The sequence below is a fragment of the Buteo buteo genome, chromosome 9, assembly GCF_964188355.1.
Source record: "Buteo buteo chromosome 9, bButBut1.hap1.1, whole genome shotgun sequence".
Classification (NCBI taxonomy): domain Eukaryota; kingdom Metazoa; phylum Chordata; class Aves; order Accipitriformes; family Accipitridae; genus Buteo; species Buteo buteo.
The window spans coordinates 44,113,368-44,129,238 of record NC_134179.1 but is presented as its reverse complement, the minus strand read 5'-3'; the positions used below and the strand labels follow the sequence as shown (position 1 = coordinate 44,129,238).

Here is a 15,871-nt window from a genome sequence, read left to right as displayed (position 1 = left end):
GAGGACACGGCTGCTCCTTTGGAGTCCAGTTACAGAGGGTCTATAAATTAAAAGAGAGAAATGCAAGCGGGAGAGGTGGTGTCACACGTGTGGAGACGGCCGGAGCCAAAGGGACTGCTCGGAAGGCAGCGTGCCCTTGCTTCCACGCGTGTGTGCGGACGGGGCTGTGCGCGGGAGGTGCGTGTTCGTGCGTGTTGTGTCTGTTGGGGTCTGCAGGGAGCAGCGGCCCCTCGAGGGCAGCCCCGGGCCGATCCCTGTGCCCCTGCGGGGATGCGTTTCAGGAAGACACCGAGCTGGGGGAGGCCTCAGGTGAGGTGCAGTTGGACTGATCCGAGGCTTCACTCGCTTCCTTGGCAGACCTGGAGGCAGCAGCCGGGGCAAGACCTTCCTTTTCCCTCTTTTTCTGCTTCATCCGTCTGTTCTGGAACCAGATTTTGACCTGGGTTTCGTTGAGCTCCAAGGTAGCGGCGATCTCCACCCGCCGGGCCCGGGTGAGGTACTTGTTAAAGTGAAACTCCTTCTCCAGCTCCGTCAGCTGCTTGGTGGTGAAGTTGGTGCGGATGGTGTTGGGCTGGCCCAGCAGTCCGTACTCCGACACTTTAGCTGTTAACGAGCAAACACCAAAAAGGCAGGAGCAGCCAGAGTAATTTTCTCGCTGGGACGGGGGGGCTGTGGGTGCGGGCTTTCCACATAACCCCCGCTCCCCTCCTCTCGGGGGCATTTGGTCCCTCCACCGCCCGGAGCTTCGTGCTCCCTCCCGGATTCTCAGCTACCCCTGGCTTCCCAGCCCAGGGGTACAACCTGGAGGGACAGACCACCCCGGGCTCTGCAGATCTGTCCCTATCCCTCTCAACCATTCCCTCCAGTTCCCTGCAAACTGCCATGAGACTTGAACGTGTGTGGGAAGGAGTGGAAAGGGAGGGCGAGGGTGATGATGGGGGGAGGAGGAGGGAAGACTGTGATTTAAGGAAGATTGTGGAGAAGGAAGTTGAACAATAGGGGAGATGGAAGCCACGACTGTGGAAGAAGCAGGAAGCCCGGAGTGTTTCCTATTCCGAGCTGGGCTTAAATCGCATTGGGCCTGCGGGAAACTGAGCTCAGGGACCCTCCATCAGATGTATCTGGAAAATCTCTAGCTGGCTTTGCCTCAGCGCTGAGCTGGTGTTCAAAAAAAAAAAAAAAAAAAAGAAAAACCAACCAAAAAAACCCAAAGCAAATCAAATCCCCTGGAAGATGAACCCAGTTAACTTGGGTACAAACCCCGGGGAAGGCAAGGTTTCCTTGCAGGGCTGGGGAACTGCCCCCCGCCTCCCCCCTCCCCCGGATGGGGACCCTCCTCGCCCAGCTCTGCGCTCCCCAAACTCACCTGTCTTGGGCGGGTTCCTCTTCACTTTCATCCAGTCGAAGGTCTGCGTGGAGCTGGCGTTGGGGCACTGCTCGGGGGGGCACGCAGGGTCTTTGTCCTCATTTAAAGAAGACGAGAGGTTGCTGTAAACGCCAGGCAAGTAGCTGGGCTGCTCCTGCCCATAAAGGTGTTGTTGCTGGTACTGCCCAGCGGCCGCCACCGCCCCGCAGTAGCTCTCTGCTAAGGAGCTGAGGTTGGATCCCGCGTTGGCGGAGTACCCGGCCGCTTGGAAGTACACACCGTCCACGTCCTGCTGGCCGAGGTAGAGCTGGTGGTGCCCGTAGCCGGGGCTGCAGGTTTGGGCTGGGTACCCGGCGGCTGGGGCAGCGCCCGCGAAGGGGACGGGGCGGCCGGAGGAGGGAGGGTGGTAGCCGGGGCTCTGCTGGGGGAGATGGGCGGCCGCGGCCGCGCTCCCTCCCACGCCAAAGCGCCCGTCTCCGTTAAAAGTGTCACTGGCGGGGCTACCTGAGCAAGAGGGGAAGGAAGGGGAGCTTTGCTCTAAGTGGTGGTAGGCGCCCGTCCCACGGTTACAAATTGCATACTCTAAGAAGGAGTTCATCCTAGTATTGTCCATCTGCCACTGATGGAGGAGGGTCAGCCTGTTTTGGGGGGGATTCCGCCTGCCCTACAACCTTTAGATAGTATGTCAAAGCTGTAAAACTTCCTTCCATGCATCGCTGGCCCTCGAACCCCGCAGCCTTCGGCGGGGCCGGGGTGGGGGCAGGGGGAGGCGGCCACGTGGTCCGCCCCCAGCCCAATGAGCGAGGGGCTCCTGAAGTTTGTCACATCTCTGAGCTCATCCATCAAGGGCCTGACATTTGCATGACAAAGGGGTTTCAATCAAACCCTGCCCATCAATCTGATAACAACACGAATACGTCAAAATCTTTCCTCAAAGACTTTAAAAGAGAGGAGGGAGGTGGGGTGCGGGGAGGTGGAGGGGAAGAATTAGAATGATCCACGACTGTTTTAAGTGCTAAAAAGGCCCCCAAGTTATGCGATTAGCCAATCTCAGCAGAACTTCCCCTTGCCCCAACTTAAAAAGAAGGTTTTCCCCAACCCTAGCTCCACGCGAGAAAAAGAAAGACAGAGGGAAAAGACGGAGGGAGGTCTGACTACTCTGTCCCCCTAAGCACAAAAGGATGCTCTTTTCTTCGTTTCGAAACTTTTCCCTAGAAAGTGGCTTGAACGCGTTTGACGTTTTCTAGGCTGAGGAGTCTAAGAAAAGCTCCTAAGAAAAATATGCTCCATGTGTTTTAATTTTGCCACACCGGCTTTGTGTCTAGGGCCAGTGAGAGTAAAAGCAAAGTAATTAAATCAATATTCTAATGAGCCGATGAAATAAAGTTAGGAAGACAGAATGTCTTTTGTTGGAGAAATACCATGCCCAGCTTAGCAATTAGAGGAATGGAACTAAAAATGATCCATGTGTCTATCTACATACCTTCCTACCCATCCATTCGCCCATGCACCTACACATTTACTACTGAAAACAGGAAATGTTTTAAGGGCTTTAACCAATTCTGGAACATTAAGATCTGCTTTTCCATGGCAAATCCGGTTTGATCTTGCCCCGAATCTGTTGTCAGCCTGGAGCTTTCCCCTAGCAGAGTCCAGCTGCTGAGTAGGTGGAAAGACGCTGACTTCATGCCGGCCACTCCACTGCTCAGAGAATGGAAACATAGGTAGGCAACATTTATTTACTTGTTAGCAGAAGGCAGACAAGAGCACCCAACAATATGACGCCCACAGTCATTTGTTACTTGTCAGGATATTTACTGGTTATTCAGCCTCTAAGAAGAACCAGGAGGGTTCTTTTTTTTTTTTTTTCCCCCCAGGCCAAAAGTTCACTTTGAAAGGCATAAACACATCCTTTAGTTGGTAGGTTTGGCTGATGCAACACGTTGGGGTAACATTTGTTAAGAAACTGCAACACAGGCAGCCATGGCATCAACCTTCCTCCCTCCTTTAAACCCCCCGGAGAGAAAACGTGAGTTTTAGCCAATTACAACTCTCGTCCTTCAATAAAAAGAATAAGGAGGAAACTATTTCCAGAGCTGCGTGCCTATTTATTCATTTATTCTGCCGACTTTGCTGATGCTGAGATATTCAAGAAGAAAATCTTTCAGGTTACAAATGTTCTCTGAAACTCACTACCTCCGTTTTTGCATAAAACAACTCAAAGTGATTATAAAGATTCAAAGCAACTCTCATGTCATCCCCCTTGCAAAAGAAATCGGTTTCTAATTTGATTCCAGGAGTGCTTTTTATATTATGTTGCACTCGCGTTTAAATGAATGTATTATATTTAAACGATGCTTACAATAGATGATTTATGGGTGTAAAATGAAAAAAGAAAAGGATAGATGTTTATTTCATCCTTGAATCAATTGTTTCGTATTGTCTGATAATTTTCCACCGTGATCTCACTCCACTGTTACATTAAGGGGATGCTTTATGTCATTAAAATACAGCTGTCTTCTGGAGTTTCAGAATTAGCTCCAAGAGAGCTCACTGCTGCAGAGTTATGGAGGGAAAAGTTTTGTTATAGAACTCTCAGTGAAGGCTAAACCAACGTTTAGACCTGAGGCAGTTCTGCGGTGAAAGCACAGTTTCTTTGGTAGATGGAAAAATCAGATAGGACGGGGTCAAAATTTTATCCACGAAATGCAGCAAACATCCCGACCCGAGCAGGGGGTGAAATGTCGTCCTGGGGTTCCTGAGAGCCACTCCAACCCCGGCTTTTGGGGGAAAGTGAAGAGACTGGTGAGATGAGGGTGTGAAAGCGAAGATAGAGCCGAGGCGTGGATGTGCGGAGCGGAGGTCACTTTGCCAAAGGCTTTTTTTTATCCTTCTCTCCACAGGTAGACCACGAAAGATGGGGTGTTGGAGCCGGTTTCCTCCCAGAGAGGAGCCGCTGCCTTCCCGCTCCTCTCCCTGTCCCCCGGGCACTGCGGGGCCGCTCGCCATCTGCTCCTCTCCGCAGCCTCCTCAGGCCCCTCACGTCTTACCTGCTGTGGGAGCCCGGGCAGCAAAACACCGGGCAGATTTCGGGACGGAAGGGGCTGGGTTCCCACACCCTGCCCGGGGCCGGCACCCCCCCTCCAGGGGCTCTCCCGGGCGCCCCTTCCCGGAGCTTGCCAGGCTGACGGTCCCGGGCGGGGAGAATGGAGTAGCTGCGCTGCAGCCTACGCTGCCCTCCTGCTCCGGCTTACGTCCCCAAAGTGACATGATTTTCCCCAAAATGCATGGCTCGTGGCGGCTGAGCGGTATTTTCGAAAGCCATAGCGTCAACGTGCATGCAGGCACACTGGGAATCGCTTGGGAGTCTCTTTTCCAATTTTCCTGCCTAGCCCCTTGCCCTGGATCCGATATCAAATTACTGCTCTTATTATAATTGGTTTTAATTCCCCCTGTGGAGAAGGTGAGAGACCCAGTTTTGGTACAGACCTTCATAACCTGCAGGAGAAAGAAATATTAGAGGCCGGGCGAGCCTAATTCTATCACTTACACATTTGTTTCTTTGAAACCTCCTTTATGGGGAGTTGAGAGGGGGAAGGTGATCAAAGAAAAGGTGTAGGTGGAGATTCTCAAATTATGAGAGCTCTGTCCTACACCACCATCCCAAATAGTTACTTAGCCTTTCATTGTATTTATTACTTGATTTTCACTTATGTATTGAGGGAGACAGTCATTATTCCTACCCTCTAAACCACAGACGGCACCGTTTGGGGGATGCTGCTGTCTTTCACTCGACAGGATTAAAATAAAGTATCTGGAGATGGATGAGGATAGAGGGTGAGCGGGGAATTTATAGTTCTTTGATTCCTGGGAGAAGAAACTCTGCTGTCCAGGTCCAGGGTCGGCTGGTCCATGGGAGGCTGAGGAAATCACTTCCTTGCCTGCTGGTCCAGGTTTCTCGCACAGCACTGAGTGTGCAGCGCTCCGCACGGAGCTGTTTTTCCCACTCCCCGACAGCTGATGCGGGCCTTAAAACACTTCGGGAGCTACCGCCCCTAAACCCCGGGCTTTAATTGATGAGCAGATAAGAAATGAGGAGGTCAGCAGCAGCATACCATCGTTTTTCCGCGGAGCTCTTCATGGCAGGGAACCTCTCATGCCCACCGAAGGCATCCCGTGCCCTTAGCCCCTCCATCCACCCCGAGGTAGAGGGACGAGGTGTGACAAAACCTGGGGCAGCTCATCGGCTCTTTGTCCCGCGGTTGAAACACACCCACACCCCCTCACTCCTAAATTAGCAAGATGGGGCTTTTGGTCCCCTAGGGAAAACCTTTTGTTCCAGCTCGATGAAGACATCTTATTAAAAAAAAAACTTTTCTTGGGAGCACTTTCTCCCTTTTAGCGGCATAAAGCGGTTCCACGAAACTGGGGGCTGCAGCAACCTGGGGCGGGGGGCAGATGGAGAGGAGATTTCACCCTTCCCCAAGAGACTGTTGGTTTGCTTTCAAACAACTCTCCTGACATGGAGGACAGGGCCCTTCTGAAGGCGGTTTGTGGGAACAGCTCTTGTAAGAAATCTTTACCCGAGGAGTTTTCTGTGCAGGCGACACAAAAGGAATGAGGCATTTCCAAAGGCTCCAGAGTGCTCAGTCTTCAGATGCTTCGTTTTGGAGTTAAATATAACTCTCTGCGGAGAAAGTTTGTGTCGTGCGTAAGAAATGTCACTTCTGGCTCCTGGTGGGCTGATTTATAAGGAGCACTGCTGACGCTGGGGGTGCGTGTTTGGCTGCGGACTTCGTTATCACCAAAAAGGACTTGTCCCTAGAAATTGTCAGAGAAATTTATAGCCCCCGCATGTGTCTTGGTTAGATCATAGCTTGCTAAGCTATATTTGGGGCTAAAAACTGAAGAGGGAAAATAAATTAATATATGGAAAAAATGCTTCAGAGTTTGGGAGACCAGAGAAATGCAGAAGGAATCCTCTTCATGAGTTACAAGCACCGGGCTATCTCCGAGCTGCAGAATAAATACGAGACAATTAAGATAAGATATAATAATTCTTATCTGCCGCTCTCGGGAGCAGGGCGGGCGCAGCGGCGGGGACCAGCCGGTCCGTGGCCTCCCCGCGGGGGCCTGGTCGGGCGGGGACGGGCGCTGTGACCGGCTCCAGCACGATGGTCCTGAGGGTCCCTGGACGGGGACGGTCCCTGGACGGTGAAGGTCCACAGGTGGTCAGCATCCCCCGAAGGGGATGCGAACCTTCTTAGCCAGGGAGAGGGACATGTTTTGTGTTCTCGGTCTCCTGACCAACACTTTTGAGTGGAAGATTTGGGTGAGAAATGCCTCTTTCGATATTTTTTCCTTTTCAGGGTGGCACAGATCCCTCAAATCCCACCTCCTCCTGCGCCAAAAGATCAAACTCCTCTTCCGATGGCTCTGGGGAACCTGTCCTGTTTCCTTGTGCATCGCATCGGCTATTTCTATGTGGTCCCCAAGGCAGAGGTGTGTCTGTAAGCCGGGTCGTCTCACTAATGAGGATCATTTAAGCCTTTCTACTCGGTGGGAGTGGAGAGGAGAGGTCTGTATCTGCTGCTCCTGTGTACAGCAGTGCTCTTTCTCGTAGCGGACAGACCCCATGGTCTCCTCATCCCGGCCGAGCCCCGCTCCAGGCGGTCCTTGCTTTCTTCCCCCAGGACGGCTTAGCGACCCTGAGGGACACTTGCCTGGGCCCAGCTGGGTCGGGGCTCAGGGCCGGGGCTGAACCCGAGGGGTCCCAATCCCCCCCCGCATTTTATTCAGATCCAGCACCTCGCAGGCCCGGCGTGGGCCAGCTCCACCTAAACCCGCCCTTTAGTAAGCGCATGAATTTATTAACAGCAGCTTCATCAATGTTGCTAATATTAGTAGGTCAGCGTTATTAATATCAACCAGCGTTAGTTTAAACAGTATCCCGCTGGGGTTGAGAACTAGATTAACCTGGCCGACCTGCAGCGATTCTTAAGACAGTTTTTCCGGACCCGGCACTCTATTTTCCCCTTCGATGTACATAAAGAGTTAAAAAATAACCGGCAAAACTGGGATAGGTGTGGGCGGTGCCAGGATGGCGAGCAGAGGAAGGTCCCCTCTGCCAGCTCCTTCCTTTGACTGTGGTGGAGCATTAGGAGCATTCCTCAAGCTCTGGCCACAGAGGACTGGGATGCGGTTAAGTGCTGGAAAAGGATGCTACAGCTCAGCTGAGAAAACCGTCACTGGAGGCATATTCCCGGAAAGCCGGAGTCTGACACCGGCAACTCAGGAGGAAGGTCGGGGTGATTCCCCAGGAGAAGTTAACTCTTTCCACCTCACACCCTAAAGGCTCAACTCCTGCCTCGTTGTCTCACCCGCGTTTCCTTCACAGTTTTTCCGCCTTGAGCCTTCCCATGGCTCTAACGGGATGTTGGTTCAACATCTTCAGGCCTTCGAGTAGCTCTTTAGCAAACACATCCCCAGACTAGATCAGCACAAGACAAATATTACTTTAGCATCCCTCCAACACGTGTGAGCGTATCTCATTTGCATATTTCTAGGTTAATAATCGTGAGGCAATTGCCGTGTTTTGACAACGATCAAGAGCTGAATACGCTTAATATGCTTAATATATGCCCTCCAGTTGCACAGAACAGAAGGGCAGGGTTGCAAATATGCATTCCCCATTTGTTTGACATTTTGAAGAAGGTAAAGAATGGCTGAACTAATGGCGAAATCTTACAGTCATTCAATAATTTAGATTTTATTGAATATTCCCCTTCTTTCCTCCGACATTTCAGTCTTGCTAATTAGGACAAATAAGAAGGGGCCTGCTGTTAGCAAGGATAATAACTGGCGAGGTTCCATTTATTAAGTCACTTTCCGTGGGTGTAGAATTGATCTGTGGCTGTGACTGGCATGCTTTCTAGACCTGCAGCAACTTTGAGAAGTCATTATGATCTGCGGAAGGGCCCTTGTTAGAGATTTGTATTGATAAGGTGTCAGGATTTACGTTGGGGGGTTCGTGGGAACCCCTTCCCGCCCCCGTCCCACCCCGACGCAGCCTCCTCCGTGTGGCGGGGGGGGGGGAGGCCGCCCCCTCCCAGCCCCGTGGCAAGGGGGGACCCTACAGAGGACGGTGTCCCTTCTTGTCCCCTCCCCTCCGCCTCTCCCTTCCCCTCCTCCCTTCCCCACGGAAAGGGCGTGTGTGTTTGTGGAAATCCGCTGCAAGATCGATTTGCGGAGAGGTATATCTAGGTACACGTATTTTTAAGTTGAATAAGAAGCTCCCTTCTCTGGAGAGGCAAAGGAGATGTGCAGGTCCGTGATCCGAACCAGAAGGACGCGGAGCGGTCCCGGGGACCGGGCAGGGCTGAACCGCCCCCGCCGCTGCGAGCCCGGCTCTGCCGCCCCGGCCCGGGGCTGCCCGGCGGCGCTCGGGGCTCTTGGCGTGGGCCAGCCCCGACCATCTGATTCCCTGCTCCTGCCGTCCCCCAACAAGCCTGTATTCAGCCTTGAGAGGGGGAGGAGGCGAGAGGGGAAATATGTAAAGGACTGGAACAAATGGCGCTTTGATAGACAACGTCTGGCAGTGCCAACGCTGCCGCTGAGTATGTTCCAGAAGCTGGAGATATTAAATAAACTTAAAGATAATGAATAGCCTTCTGTGGTACTTGCGCTGTGCCTGGGTTTGCTTTCCTCCCGCATGGCTCTGGGACTTTCAGAGCGGAGAGGAACCGGTGAGAGTGGGCAGCGCGATGGGGGGGGATGTGATGACTCCCAGGCTAGGATGCGAAGGCAGCTCCACTGCAAGCAGAGCAAACCATGCACTAGGCGCTTCCTTTTATTTATGGGAAGGTGTTAAGTATTGTTCACTTGCATATTTTAATTGCAGTCTACTTCGATTTTCAATATAAACCTACTCCTTCCCGGAGTGAGATGCTAGCAGGTTTGAAACGTCTCTGCTCGTTTGGTGGGAAAAGAGGCTGGCAATATTATTAAGAATAAAAAGGTAGCCGTAAAATCAACCCCCCCTTTGTTACAGCGGGAAGAGATAATCCAGATCTGCGAACGGCAATTGCGAAAACATCTGTCGAGGGCTTGCTTTATTTCATTTTATTTCTTTTTACAGCCCGAAGTAGAAAGCGAGCCCTGCTCTGATGCTCTTAATCCTAAATAAAATACCGGGCGACCACGCGGAAGTTTCCCGAACTCCACGCTTTCCCCGGGCCACGCCGGGGGGGGAAGGATGGCACAACCCAGGCAAACTCCAGGCACCGAGAAAACCAGACAACGGCCCAGCTCTCTGCGGGGGTGGGGGGGAAAGACGGCAGCCCCCCGGGGAGAACCCCCCGAAGACCAGGGCCGGAGGAGCCGGGCGGACGGCTAGGGCTGCGCCTTCCCTTGCCCTAACCCTAAAGAAAGGGGCTGGTGGCAAAGCCGCTTGTCATGGCTGCTCCGCTCCTCTCCGCGGCTCCCTGCGCCATTTTAAGGCCGCCTCCGCGGGTCGTCGTTCCCCCCCCGCGCCTCCTCTCCCCCTCCCGGCCGCTCGCCCCCTGCCCCACGCCGCCCCCCCCCCCCGGGCTCGCCTTTTCGCGTTACTTTCGCACAAACCCCGCTTGAACGCCTACCAAATTTCTGCCGTGTCTGAGGAAACACCAATGACTTAGCAAAGACGTAATATGATTTATTTTGGGTGTCACCGCGATTGATTCCTGCGCTGACCCCTTTTCATTCATAAGCCTCCCCACCCCCCTCTGCCTCACCCTCCCTGATATATGAGTTTTGTATTTAAAATTACATGTTGCGAGAAAGCTTTCGTTAAGGGGATCCGCGAGCCGGGACAGAGCAGCACGAGTTGCCGTGGAAGGAGAACACAGATTTGTACGGCCTGGTGGGGGGGTCTGGTTTGTACTGGTAAAAAAGAGGAGAGGAAAAAAGAAAGGCCTCTTTTAGGCTAATCTCTTACCCCTCTTTCTTCTATACCATTTATTTGTTGATTAAAATACCAGCCCTCCCAGGGTGGATTTTTTGCATCTACACAAAATCCTCCCTTCCCACGTTTTTTTTTTTTTTTTCTGTAGTCCGGGACGTTTAAAACACCAATAATTGCGAGGTGGCACGTCTGTATTTTCTGCTGGAGGAGATGAAAGAAGGAGTGGGCTGAAGGCACGAAGCAGCGCTCGTCTTGCCAGGCCGGGCTGTGGGAGAAGGGGGGATCTCCGCCGGGAACTGCGCAGCCCCGCCGCCCCCAACGCGGGCCGCGGAATGTGCGGGGGCTCCGCGGAGCGGTCGCGGTCCCCGGCGCGGCCCCAGTGCCTCTCCGAGCTCTGCCTTTGTGTTGCTTTCCATCCCTTTATCCGGCGATTTTCTTACAGGAGGGATTTTCAGTTGCAAAAAATAGAACGGCAAATGTTAAAATTAGAAACAAATGTCCTGCTTTGATTTAGTAAAAAATAAACCAAAATAAATAAAAGCCAAGCTCAAGGAAAATGCAAACAGAATTGGATACAGCAAATATTTCTGACTCCCGAAGCCTCTTGAAATGTTAGTTGGGAGCAATTCCTTTTGTCTCCTCTCTCAAGGCACACGAGGAGATTATTAGGATATCATTACTGCGAAGAAAGAAAGAGGAAGGCGAACGATTTACGCAAAAAATTAACACATTTCCGAACAAAATATGTAGCAAGACACGTTTCTTGGTTTTATAAAGACATTTATTTACTCTATGAAAATAATGTACAATAAATAATTTGCCATTTACTATTAAAGGATTTGAATAAATAGTCTACATCTAAAACTTAAAAAGAGGAAGGAAAATTCCTCTGGTTTTTTTTATTAATTATTTTATTAAGAAATCTAAAAGTCTCGTTCTGATTCCTGAGAAAGTAAATCCTGAAGGATTTACAAATGTTTTCTCTTGGGGGCTAACATCTCTGATGTGCGTGAAAACTATCGGGTGCTTTCTTTAAAATAAATAAGAAAAAAATAAAACTATAATTAAATACCTGCATTTAGCAAAAATCGGACTGTTCTTTCCCGTGAGCCTTCTAGAATAAATATTGGGAGGGTGATTCGGGTCCCACAGTGTGAGGAGCTTTAAAAGAAAGTGTGTGGGGAGCGGGATGGGGTGATTGAATGAGAGATGGCTTGGGTTTGGTTTTGGGGATGCCCCCCCCGCCCCGTACGGGAGACTGGGGGGAGCCGGCAGGGGCTCGGGATGGGGCTGGTGCGCCTGGAAGGGGCAGAAACGGCGAGGCGGGCGGGGGTCGCTATTGGAAATTTAAATGTTGCAAATCTATAGTACAAAGTGCGCTTGTAAAAAAGTCCAGGTCTTCCTCGGAGAAGTGGACGGGGCTCTCCAGGGAGCCTTGGAGACTGGGGGAAAGCCCCTCCGAGAGCTGCAGGCAGGACTCTGCCGAGAAGATGCTCAGCTCTGGCAACAAAGGCGAGTCCTGGCTCTCCGGGTAGGCACGGTCCGAGGGGCCGGCGGCGGCACCGGGCTCCCCCGCGGCCGCCCGCTCCGCCCCGGCCGCCGCGAACGGCGGGCTCCCGGGCTCCTCGTTCCCCGGCTTTTCGCTTTGGTAGGGCCCGCTGGGCTCCGGAGCCGGCCCGAAAGCTGGGCTCTCCTCAACCTCCTCCGCGGGATCGCTGCCCTCGTCCAGGTTGGGATAGGCGAGATCCCCGTCGGGGGGTTCTTTGTACTGGGTTTGCCTCTTGTGCTTCATCCGGCGGTTCTGGAACCAGACCTTGACTTGCCGCTCGGTGAGGTCGAGCAGAGCCGCGATCTCCACCCGCCGGGGCCTGCAGAGGTATTTGTTGAAGTGAAATTCCTTCTCCAGCTCCAGCAGCTGCGTGTTGGTGTACGCGGTCCGGAGCCTCCTGGAGCCGCTGGTGTCTGCCAGCCCCTGGATGTCTTAAACACATAAAAAACCGCACGTTGCAAAGAGAGGGAGCGGGGGCAAGTGGAGGGTCTGGACCCGTCCCCTCCCTGTTGCGGGCAGGGCAGAGCCGTGCCCCGCACTAACGAGCATGGGGGGGAGAGGGGGGAAGCCGCTACGGGAGAAAATAAATGTTTAATTAAACTCTTTCCACTGTGGAAGAGGGTTGGAAATCACTCTCCGGTCCCCTTGCCCCAAGGAGGAGAAAGGATTTTGCTCCCTGGCCTCTCCCTTTAGAGACCTTCCTTCTCTGCCGCCTTCGCGGGCAAGGGGAATTTCGACCCATTCCTTCTTTTTTTTTTTCCTTCCTTTTGCCAGTAGTTCGGGGACGGACTCTGCGAGGCTTTGATTTCATTATTCCTGTATTATCTGGCCAATGAGCTCCGGTGTCCGCCCTTCTCCTGCCCGAGCATTTACCTGAACGGTGCCATTAAAATAACTGAAACAGTGAATCGTGCCTTAAACAATTTGTCCCGGGGGAATGAGGGTCCTTGGCCAGGGCTGCTGAGCTCCCCGGCCAAGGGGCTCCTCGGAGAGAGGCTATTGCTTTATTGGGGGGCTGGGGGAGGATTTGGGGGTGAATTTATTTTATTTTGCATTTGGAAGCTGGCTCTTCCCACCGTGCTGGACACTGAGATCCTGCTCTCGCTCTTTCCGCCTCCCCATCCTGCTGGTAGCAGCCTCCACATTACCCACCCGTCTTCCCCCCCCCGCTCTTCTCTCGGCTTTTTTTTTGTTTTGGTTGTTTGGTTGGGTTTGGGTTTTTTTCCCTTCTGTAGGCTGTAAAAAAAAATCAGGGCTGGGAGAGGAAGTCAAGCAAATGGAGCTGTGGCTCAGCTGCCAGGTCCCCCCGCTGGAGCTAATAAAGAGCCCGGCTCCCCCGGACCCTTCTCCCTCTTTGCTTTTGCAGAAGTTACAGCAATTTGTTCTTTTATTTGCGGGGGGAGGAGGCAGGAGAAACACACACACGCACACACCCCCGGGCTGTGTACATTGCTGCGGTGTATTTTATTGCGTGACACAGTTTCGGGGGAGGTGCGGGGCAAAGTCTGTTTGGGGAAAGGGGGGGCTGGGGTAGGGCTGCTCCGGGGCGGGGGTGGGGGGATTGTTTATTATTCGGATCCTCTCCGATTTCAGCAAACACCCCCTCACCCCCTCATGATACGAACCTGCAGGAGATCCTGCGGCAGGGACCGGCACCGAGGAAGATGATGGGGGGGAAGAAGAGGAAGAAGAGGATGGAGCCTGGGTAGCTTTCTTGGACGATTTCTTCTCCTTCATCCAGGGGAATTCCGCTGCCAAGGGGCCGGGCTGTGCCGGAGGCTGGGGCTGGAGCTGGAGCAGGCCATGAGATGCTCTTTTTTGGCTCCTCGGTCTCGCCTGGCTGCTGGAACAAGGATTCAGGCTGAGGACGGTTTGCTCAAAAGGAGGAGGAATTAATGTCGAGTCCTTGATTGATGAAGTTTGAAATGTCTCCAGGACAGCGGGAAGAGACGTCAGGCACTCTGCGAGCGAAGGCTGGCTATTTATAAACCCGATCTCCCTCTCAAATTCAAAATTCATGGCTTTTCCAGGGCCCAGGGTTTAAAAAGCGGGAGGGGGGGAGAGGGAGGAGGAGGGGGAGAGGGAAAAAAATCTGAGGGCCTCAGTTTTTATGGCAGTGATGATGATGGTTCTCGGGCTTTTTATAATTGTTATATTGCTGATAATACAGGCGTATGGGGACCTTGCTCTATTAAACTCGAGACTGGGGCGAAATTGCAGCCAATTCCTGGTCACGTGGCCAGCCCTGGCCAATGGCAGGCGGGGCCTGGTGGCAAACAGAAAGCATTATTTTCTTTAATTGATTAAAAAAAAAAAAAGAGGCGAGAGAAGATCCCCAGAAAAACCTTCCCCCCCCCCCGCCCCGCCTGCCGTCATCCCTCCTCGGCCGTCCGGCTCTGCCGGGGGTGGGGGGGCTGCAGGCAGGGAGCCCCTGCCTGCGCTGCCTGCTCTGCCTGGTGCTGCCTGGTGCTGCCTGTCCTGCCTGTACCGGGCAGCTCCAGACTCCCTTGCTGAGCTCCCGAGAGTTCGTACCTCCGACGGGGGTAGGTAACCAGGCGTGGGAAAAGGAGCTTTGCCCCCTCCCCGCCCCTAGGTGCCTGCTTGCAGCCAGGGAAATGCAGCCTAAACCGCAGGCGAGCTGGGATCTGGGGTTTGGCAACCGAGGCCAGGGCTGCCTGGGTGTATTTGCGTATCATATATATGTTGCAGAACTTGCAAAGTTCAAGCCAGCAGGAGGGTTTGGTCCGGAGTTTTGTGTCTGAGTCTGGATATGAGCACTTAGGAAATCAAGTGAGCTTTCAAGTCAAGTACAGTTAGACCGGCCTGATTTACCTGGTTAAATTACTTTTAAAGGAAGAGCGTAATCCTTCTGCTTCTAAAGCCAGACTTAATGGACCCTTTGCACTTTCCTTAAAGGCCAAACATGTTTTAAGGTCACGGATATCTTTGAAATCACATCTTTTTTCCTTCCCATCTTTTTCCCCCCTTCCCCCCCACCTCCAATAAACAGCACCACTTCCAGAGTTTACAAAATAAATAAATAAAATGAAAAGTCATTTCCCAGGAAGATTTGGTTTTTTCCTTTTAAAGTGCCCGGGTCCACACAAACCGAAAAGAAGAGAGAAACGATCAATCTTTTTCTCGAAAGACTTTTGACAGCTCAGCCTAACTCACTCAGCAAAGAAACTCAGCTTTTGCTAAGGAGTTACTTAAATCAGGAAAGATTTGAAAGGTTTAAACCAAGGGCCTGAATTCAGGAAGTCTCAAAGGTAAAAATTTCGGGGGAAAAAAAAATAAGCTGCCCACTGCAGAATGGAAATGTGGCTGGTTTGTAGTTTGTTTGTTCAAGCTCCATTTCTCCCATTTTGCAGCAGAGAGGGACTGGCAGGCTGCATTCACGCAGGGAGAAGCCTAGAAACTTTTGTCAGTTCAAGCATCTGTGTGGGTGGTAAGGGTTTCTGAGAAACACATAATAAATCTAAAGCTGAAGCTGAGGCTGAAGCACATTTTAGCAAAGGGGTGAAGAAAATAAAAAAGCATTTACAAAATGCAGCTTGATTGAAGGGAGAATTTCTCTAAATATTTCTTATCTCTGAATGCACTTATTGTAATCAGCATAGACCTACTCGATCTCGGCAGATCAGGACTGATGTAAAATTAATAGTTAAATTTCTGATAATTTCTTGCTTGTTTGGATTACGGTGGCATTTTGGGGGTCTCGGGCTTTGTCATGAGGCTGCCAGTTTCTCCTTTTTGAGGGACAGTGTGGTTCACTGGGGAGCTGGGATGCAGAGAAAGAGTTTGGGATGTGAAAGGAAACTTCCCAGCCTCTCCCAACTGTTCTCGCTGCTTTTACTAACACTAAAGTTGCAAGGGAAAAAAAAAAAAAAAAAAAAGAAAAAAGAACCTCTTGGGGAAAGAGGGATTTTTCCCACGCGCCGGGCAGAGGCACAACGAAAAAAAATCTCCCTACTCAAGGGGAAAGGCATCACCTTATATGAATAAATTCACAGAG

General features: G+C 52.0%; 2 protein-coding genes across 2 annotated transcripts; both read right to left on the bottom strand.

The window, feature by feature from the left end:
- Nucleotides 1–277: 277 nt before the first annotated feature.
- Nucleotides 278–1,979, bottom strand: HOXB1 (homeobox B1). The gene is made up of 2 exons (XM_075036905.1): nt 1,367–1,979; nt 278–603 (listed from the first exon to the last, which is right to left on the bottom strand). Exons 1-2 carry the CDS (start codon nt 1,977–1,979, stop codon nt 278–280), a joined length of 939 nt encoding a protein of 312 aa, XP_074893006.1.
- A 9,162-nt stretch (nt 1,980–11,141) lies between these two features.
- On the bottom strand, nt 11,142–14,359 carry HOXB2 (homeobox B2). The gene is made up of 2 exons (XM_075036903.1): nt 13,482–14,359; nt 11,142–12,287 (listed from the first exon to the last, which is right to left on the bottom strand). Exons 1-2 carry the CDS (start codon nt 13,873–13,875, stop codon nt 11,644–11,646), a joined length of 1,038 nt encoding a protein of 345 aa, XP_074893004.1. The 5' UTR covers nt 13,876–14,359; the 3' UTR covers nt 11,142–11,643.
- Between the last annotated feature and the right edge of the window lie 1,512 nt (nt 14,360–15,871).

Bases quoted from the DNA above. Each gene is read 5' to 3' on its own strand.
- HOXB1 (XM_075036905.1), bottom strand. From the start codon at position 1,979: ATGGACAATACTAGGATGAACTCCTTCTTAGAGTATGCAATTTGTAAC. The intron at 604-1,366 runs GTGAGTTTGGGG...GCTCGTTAACAG, and splicing joins GAGGAACCCGCCCAAGACAG to CTAAAGTGTCGGAGTACGGA.
- HOXB2 (XM_075036903.1), bottom strand. From the start codon at position 13,875: ATGAATTTTGAATTTGAGAGGGAGATCGGGTTTATAAATAGCCAGCCT. The intron at 12,288-13,481 runs GTTCGTATCATG...TATGTGTTTAAG, and splicing joins TGCCGCAGGATCTCCTGCAG to ACATCCAGGGGCTGGCAGAC.